At 40.6% G+C, this 8,262-nt stretch overlaps 1 protein-coding gene across 1 annotated transcript in view; it reads left to right on the top strand.

The window, feature by feature from the left end:
• Window positions 1-240: 240 nt before the first annotated feature.
• The window catches only part of LOC105292749 (plasminogen activator inhibitor 2-like), a 12,044-nt gene continuing 4,022 nt past the window's right edge, over window positions 241-8,262 (top strand). The window contains exons 1-4 of the mRNA XM_023531166.1: window positions 241-275; window positions 4,015-4,191; window positions 6,071-6,190; window positions 7,791-7,919. Of these exons, the coding sequence (XP_023386934.1) occupies window positions 4,024-4,191; window positions 6,071-6,190; window positions 7,791-7,919 (417 nt within the window). The 5' untranslated portion in view covers window positions 241-275; window positions 4,015-4,023. The remainder of the gene's footprint in view (window positions 276-4,014; window positions 4,192-6,070; window positions 6,191-7,790; window positions 7,920-8,262) is intronic.

The raw sequence follows: 8,262 nt of genomic DNA, 5'->3' as shown, positions 1-8,262 counted from the left end.
TAATTTTAACAGGCATGGGTAGATATTGCCAAAGCCATAAGTTTCTGAGTGACATCATCCTCCCCCAAAATTTCTTAAACGGTGCCTTAGCAAACAAGCATTTTTTACTCTAGTGATGTCTTTCTGAATCACTCAAAGGATACAGGTTAGAAAGAGAGAGAGAGAAAAAAAGTCTGTGGGCGGGGCCAAGCTTTATAAAACCAGTCATCACCATGTCTGAACTCTAACAACTCTCAGAGGATCGTTTCCTGTCATACAGCACCTCAGAAAATAAGGTATTTCAGTGATTTCCACTGCCATCTCTATGAAATGTGGTTTCATTGTTTCTCTTTCTTCGTACTGGTATTATTAACAATGAAAATTAAAGTGTGGGATGTTTTTAGAGGATGAGTGAAACTTTAGTGGTGTTCTCTTCTTTAGTTGTTTGTGTAACTGAAAATATTCTAGTTCAAGATTTGAATTACATTAATAGCAAGACTTAGTCTTGAATCTCAGAAGCCAGCAAATGCCTATGTACCATTAACCAAACCAAAAAGTATGTTTGAGTTGGGATGTCAGTTTTATGGAACAGGACAGTATATATATATATTCTTTACTAGTGAGTGTTTTGACACTGCATTTGATGGGACTATCTAGGTTAATTAAAATGTGTTAATTTAAGCAACTGAAAGTAATCTGTAAATTGTTTATAATTATTAAAAAATTAAAAGATGATTCAGTGTCCATCCAAAATAATCAGAAACTGTAGAAATTAAGCAAACTTCTGGGCTGGGTCAGTTCAATAATCGATCAATTTACTAAAAGGGAGAAATTAGCCAAACTTGTTGGATAGACTGAGGTAATAGTTCAATAAATAATTTAGCCCCTCATAAAATGACAATTATTCCTTATGAAAGTCATCAAAGAACATAAATTGCGTTTAATTTTGAGGGGGAAAATCTGGTAATTTTGGGTGGGACATTTCCTTGAAATGATTGTTTTCTCTTTGGGCTCACTGAATTTTCTGGTCAATTTCAAACTATTTGCCCTGTGTAGTCACATAAAAATTGTTTTAAATACCACAGCAAATTCAAATCCAATGTCCAGTGCCAGAGGGAAGGGAGACTGTGGTAGTGTGCTGGTGGTACCTCCCAAGTTCTTGGTGACCTGTGCCAAGTTTCAGTGGCACATTTGTCAACTTGTGTATCAGGAACTGCCACAGACACGTGGAACCAAGCCTCACATTTGCTTTCCATCTATTCTTCTCGATGATAATATTAAACATTCATTAGGAGCATAATATTTGGGAGTAAATAAAGTTGTATAACTTATTCTGATGTTAAGAAATTCACAACAGGTGTTACCTGTTCTGGGAGATTATGTTATTTGATGTCACTTTGTGGCTTTAATTTTACATTGTCCTAGGCAGATTCCCACCCAAAGATAAGGCGTGGACTGGTCTGAGGGTCAGGAAACGCTGTACACGTATGCTGTCATAGATTTCTAAAACTATACATTTCTCAAACCTTTTTTGAAAGGTTTGTAGAAAAATCCCTGGACTTGGAATCAGAAGACTGAGACAGTGGTATGCTTTGAAACGAACAAGCTGTGCAATGTACATTTTCATGTTTTCATTTGTGTGACAGGAGTTACTGTGGGCAAGTAATTACACAAATTAAACAAAACAACTCAGTTGAATGAATTTGGTAACTTTCACAAATATCAGGTAGTATTTTTTATATTAAGTACAGTTAATTGCCCCTTACTTAAAAAATAAAATTTAGACTATTTTTAAAAGAAGTAAATGCATTTGAGACAATTTAGTTTTGTCCTTACTCTCTCTCTCTTTTTTACCTTCATAAAGTCACCTGAAATCCTAACATGACATTCAAAGCCCTCTCTGATGGTTTGTCTTGACACTTAAATTTAGTGTCAAAGCGACCGACTATGGAGGTTATTATAAAGAATTAGATGTAGGAGAAACCTACATTTACTTTTCTGATTCTGATCTTGTATTTATTCTATTCAAATGGAAATAAAGAAATGATTTATTTGTTATTAGTTCTCAGTTTGTTTCCGAAACTTCAAGGTAACTTACAAAAAACCCCAGCTACCCATTAAGACTAATTGTAAGGGCAGTTTAAAACTGGTAGAAGAAAGAGGAAACAGATTTCTGAGCCACCCGAGTTAATCTAATCTCAGTGATAAAGCATGAAAAAAAAAAGTAATTTTTTAACTAGAAAAGCCTTCTAGGACCATTGCAGACTTGCAAACTTCCTCTTTTTCATTTCCTCTTTCTAACATTTCTCAAACTCGTAACTTGCCCAAACTCTTTCACATAAAAATGAAGACAAACACCAGCAGGTGAGGCGTGTGCGCATTTGGACAGAGTGAGTTTCCAAAGCCGACCTGGGCTTGATTCCTGCACCCCCGCATCCAAACTCTGTGAACTCGTGCGAGTTACTTAACCTCTCTGAGCGTCAGGCTGTAATCTACACTTACGATGAAAGTGATGGGAGCTGCCTCCGGAAGGGCTATGAAGATTAAATGAGAAGAAGAGGCGGAAAGTTTCGGGGACAAGTTTTATTTACATGACTATTTTGTCTTCATAAAATGCAATCGGGTGGTGTTTCAAACGGGAAATTTTGATGCAAATTGCAAACTTTCTGAAAAAGAATTGGTCGTGAACCAAGTGTTTTAGAAGGTTAGCGGTGGATTAGGCAGAGAAGCGACTGCTGGCCATCAGTGGAGAGCCCTACTGAGCAGAGACAGGGGCAGCAGGCTTGCTCACCCTGGGACCTCCCCAGCTCCTCCCCAGCTCTGAGAAACCACTGTCACAGAAGATTTGCTGTGAAATGTTGGATGTCAGCATTGTTTGATATATTTATATATTTTGGTAATTGCAGGGTGTGTTATATAAGCCATTGTGAAAGCACAACATGCAGTCAGAAAGATGATTATTGGCCAGTACCGACAGATACCCACATGCACTTGGGTGTGTCCGGGCATTTGGCTCCATGTGAAGCCTTAGGTCTTGGAAGGTGTGTCTGTTATTTACCTTCAGATGGTTGATAAGGGTGTGTGTGTGTGTGTGTGTGTGTGTGTGTGTGTGTGCGCGCGCGCATGTGTGTGTCGCATGCCCAGGATCACCCCTGCAGTGTTCTCTGCTAGCAGGTGGCTGGAGAAGATGGGGGCCTTTCCAGCACTTTCAGTAATGAACTCCTCAGCACAGGAAGCTCTCTCGTAGCAAGGCTGTGATATGCGTGTGGGTGGAAGGAGGCAGATGCCAGAGGTAGGACTGAAAGTCCCAACCTCCAAACAGTGAGTCTCAGTCCCTTCCAGAAGCAGAGAATTGGAAAGAAGATTGATCATCTCGATTGGATCCAACAAGGATAAGTGTGCGTGTGGCATGCATGTGCGTGTGGCATGCATGTGTTTGTGTGGTATTTGCAGATAAGCATAGAAGTTGGGAGCATGACCTGGGGGCCACCCACCTGGCTTTAATTCCTAGTCTTCCCCCTTATAGTCAAGTGACAATAGTCACTTTTCTTCTCCTCTGTGTGCAGCAGTTTCTTTGTAGAAGGGAATGAGCAGGGCCCTCTTCAGCATTTTGGTAAGGGTGAAATTGTAAGTACAACAGCATCTCTTGGACTGTAAGAGTTCAATAAATGCTATTTATTGTTATTGCTATTAGGATCATTATTCTCTGAAGTTCCACTACTCATCATTTAACTGTTCACTGCATCTCAGGATAGGCTACGTAATTTGCAGAATCCAGCGCCAAAGGAAAATGCAGAACCCCATGTTTAAGATTATTGAGAATTTCAAGAAGGTGACAGCAGAGCCCGTTACGACAGCATAGGTCACATGACCATAATGCCGTCCTGGCTCTACTTCACGTTGTGTCATGAAGGGAGAATAGAGAGGGAACCCTGCCCTGTGCAGGGTACGTACGGCCTGTACTACTCTGCCGACACCACCCAAAATGCCACATCACTTTTTAGAGCTGTTCTTTCTTCCTCGCTTGCCTTCCAGGTTGAAACAATGGAAGACCTCTATGTGGCAAACACAATTTTTGCCCTCAACTTCTTCAAGCATCTGGCAAATACCAGCCCCACCCAGAATCTCTTCTTCTCTCCGTGGGGCATCTCCTCCACCATGGTTATGGTCTACCTGGGCGCCAGAGGCGACACCGCGGACCAGATGGCCAAAGTGAGTTTCTGTGAAAGCTCCAGATCAGGACTGAATGATTCCTGAACTGAATAGTAGACTTTCTCTAATTTTGTGCTCGAGATATCTTGAGTATAACAAGGTTAGCAATCATCATGTGCCATTACAACACGAGTTTCTTAGATTCAAATCTGCAAAACAGCCAGACCACAAAAACCCTGAACTGTCAATAGTGGAAGACACATTGGAGCTCCTTACCCCGCAAGGCTGGAAGCTATGAATAGTGACTACATCTTACCTTTTAATAATATGTGTTTATATATTTCAAAGTACTTTGCGTGCTTTATCTCCTTTGGTTTTAAGACGTGTGTCATTTTGTAGGTGGGGAGACCGGCCTCGTGAAGGAAGCAGCTTTCTTAGGTCTATGCTTTCCTCACTCCTGGCTCAGGCTCCTGTGATGGCTCAGCTAGAGTGCTGTGTCTGTTCCCCACTTGAGTAAAGAATTCCTCCTAGTGCTTTTCAAAGAGGGTCAGGCAGAGAAAAAATTGTCCCAGAGCTGTGGTCACCACGCTTTTGGAGATGCACAGGGAGCGATGTTGACTTCTGGAGACCTCACCGTGTTATCAACCTCGCGAGATCGTGTCAGCAACATGGGGCCTGGCATGACAGTCAGCCTTCAAAATCCAGATGGACAGGGTGTGGGGAAGCTGGCTTTCTTCTTTGGTTAATGGACACAAACTCTGTTAGAGACCCTTTACCGAGTCTGGAGCCTTGAAACGACATTGAACCTCTTCAACCACACACTGTGAGATTCCTACGGGATGAATTCAATACATTTAAAACTCTTATGATTCTGTTACTTCCTAGGTCAGTGACCCAGACGAGGTCACCATATAATTAAAATTCTGTCATACATACATGTACGCGAACAGTAAAATTGAATGCTTCACGTACAGGCTCTGGTTCTCACAGGCTTTTTGTCACACCAAGATGCCGCTGGCTGCTTTCAGGTTTCCCACAAGAGTTGCACCGGACTGTGTGTTTATGGATCCTTCCCAGGTACATGGTGGCCCATTTAAGATGGGCCTTGTGAGAAGTGGTTCCCAGAGAGTGTTGGCTAATCTCCTCGCAGGAGGAAAGGGGTTGGCTATATCACTCCCTGTGTTTGTGGCAGTTTAAACATCGAGACTCAGTTGCTCAACTCTGATGCCAGTAACATTTTGAAATATGCTCCTTTCCCTTTATTTTCTCTGCCTTCAAAAAGTAAAGACAGCAAACTGCATTGAAAACTTCAGAAAACATTGGAGTCTCAATCTCTTCGATGTCAAGAGATCACTAGCAATCAAAAGCAATATGTTTTGAGGCAAATGCTGAAGAAAGGTCTCTGGGTTGTTAAAATAAAAGAGATTAATTTTGATACCAGAGGAAAATGAGCTTCTGGGTCATTCTGGGCGTAATCCAGCTTTTCTGTATCTGGAAAGTGCTTGAGCAGGTGAAACCAAGAGATTTTATATTGTTTTCTTGTAACTCTGCTGCAAAATTTTAAAATTTAAAGGCGAATTTGGTTAATTTGCTACTAAAAAGAAAGGGGATAATCAACTCTTTGGTTTGGAGGAAGAAGCATGGACTTTGGGGACAGACTCACCTGTGTTGGAGTGGAGGCTTTGCCACTCGTTACGAGGTGGGCAAGTGAAGGCATTTAAGACAACTGAGCCTAGAGATGAATGGCTGGTATGTAGATTTGTATAAAATACCTCGTGCTGACTCCTGTAGGGAAAGTTTGGGGTGGCTGACACTTACATATGACATAAAGAAGATCCCATACACAGTAGCAGCTATAAGAGGCACCTGATAGCCATTGGTTTAAAAGTTAAGTAATTTAGCAGAAAAATGTAACTGTTCCTTCTAATTCCAATTGTAGGTGCTTCAGTTTCACAAAATGAGAGTCCACGACGTCACCCCAGTGACCCCAGCGATTGCCACCGGTTGTGAACTCAAGCAGCAGATCCAGAAGGCCACTTATCCTGGTGTTATTTTGAAGGTATCTGACTCATTCATTTATATATATATTTATTATTAATTTATTTCTATTACATATAACATTAGTATTTTATTCCTATCACCTAATATGTGTAGTATTTATTATAAGACTCTGATATTATATACATACATATATTAGTATTTTATTTCCAGAATCTTCTTGTCTGAAGTCACAGTGTTAGACTGAGAAGGAACTTAGTATGACTTCCCCTTTTCACAGAGAGAAAACAAGACTCAGGGTCCTTAAGTAAATATTTCATGGTCCCACCAATAACAAAGGGCAGAGCCAAGGAAGAACCCAGACTTTCTGACTTCTGGGCCAAGACTCTTTCTAAATTTTGTCACACCACCCTGCCTCTAGTTGGGTTTGTGTAATTTATTCTAAAACTGTGGTAGAGACTCCTAAAATACACACACGTGGATGCAGATTTCCAGAGGGGAAAGGGTCAGGAGTGACAAGTGGTTGAGGAATGGAGAAGGTCAGAGAAGGTCAGGCTTGATGACTTCATGAGAGACCACTGACCTTCAGATATCCTTCCCCTACCCTTCTATCTCTCCATTCATTCTCTCTCTCTCTCTCTCTCTCTTTTGTCTCTCTCTGTCTTTCTACTATATCTATCTATCTATCTATCTATCTATCTATCTATCTATCTATCTATCTATCTATCTATCTATCATTTATCTATCTATTATCTATCTATCTATCTATCTATCTATCTATCTATCTATCTACCTATCTATCTAACATCCATCTATCCATCCATCCATCCATCCATCTATCCATCCATCCATCCATCCATCCATCCATCTTAGGTAGTATTATCTTTCTTCAGTACTTCATTTCTTAGATACTAGCTATCCAACTAAATTATAGAAACAGAGATGTGCTCCTCTTGGAAACCAACATCCAGAATTTCACTACTGAGTTAGGTTGTGGTGTGGTATCTCCCATAGTTTCCTTTTTGGGAACACTTATGCTCCACCTGCCGGTTACCCAGGGAATTATGAGCAAAAGGAGCTGGAAAGGGTTCATTCATATGGAGATTCAGCCAGGTCTCCTGAGACTTCTGGCAGTTGTCTGCAGGGCTCTGTCCTCTGCTGTGACTGAGCCCCTTATCTGTCACTGGGTTTACAAACTTACGTTGCAGATCAAAATTCCCCTTCTCTTTTGTGGTTTACTAAAACCCAGATTTTCCACTGTGTAGACTATGCATTAATTATAAAATGGGTACTTTTAGAAGTTATATGAACTTTTAAAAGAACATTTGTAAGGTAACAATTTAATATGATAAAAATTTCTTAGAAATCTTAAAGTTTAGGACTATAAAAGGAGCCTCACTTTCTTCTAGGGCGTTGGTTACTTCTTGGTTAAATCCAATCCATAGGCACAGCAAAATAGGAAAGAACTAAAACATTGTCTTATTAGTTTTGTTCCACATCTATATCAAAACTATTTCCTCAGAGATTCCTCTAGAGTATCAGAAAATAATATACATTAATATAGCATTTTATTGCTGTATTGAAAAAAACACTTTTGCTTAAGAAACATCTTGTTTAGTAGTCTTGTGTTATGTAAAGAGAATCCCTCTTTTCTGTCTAAGGCACAAGCTGAAGATACAATCCATTCATCCTTCCGTTCTGTCATCTCTGCAATCAACGCGTCCACAGGGGCTTATGTATTGGAAAGTGCCAATAAGCTGTTTGGAGAGAAGTCTGAGAGATTCAAGGAAGTAAGTAAAACCCGTAGTTGAAATGGTGGGACCCTATAAATCTGCAGTGAGGTCACTTTCAAAGCCGTTCTCCACGATTTGTACGAAGAGGGTTAGCATTGCTCGCGGGCTCCCTAAGGCTCCCCTACATCACTGGTCATGGCAACTATCCCTTAGGCTTTCTCTCTCTCTGATGCAAAAGCCCCATTTACTGTGTAGTAAGGAAGGATATAATTGACTTCCAGAGCCATGAACCCCTAAGCTCCATCTCCCTCTAACTTAGTGTCTATAATATAGGATGTAGGAGGGCAAATTGAGTTGGGGCTGGAGTGTGGGAAAAGGAGGCCTGCAGAACGCATATAAT

The sequence above is a fragment of the Pteropus vampyrus genome, unplaced genomic scaffold (genome assembly GCF_000151845.1).
Source record: "Pteropus vampyrus isolate Shadow unplaced genomic scaffold, Pvam_2.0 Scaffold62, whole genome shotgun sequence".
NCBI classification, from domain to species: domain Eukaryota; kingdom Metazoa; phylum Chordata; class Mammalia; order Chiroptera; family Pteropodidae; genus Pteropus; species Pteropus vampyrus.
Note: the sequence above shows the minus strand (reverse complement) of the source record. Positions and strands in the feature narration are given on the sequence as shown.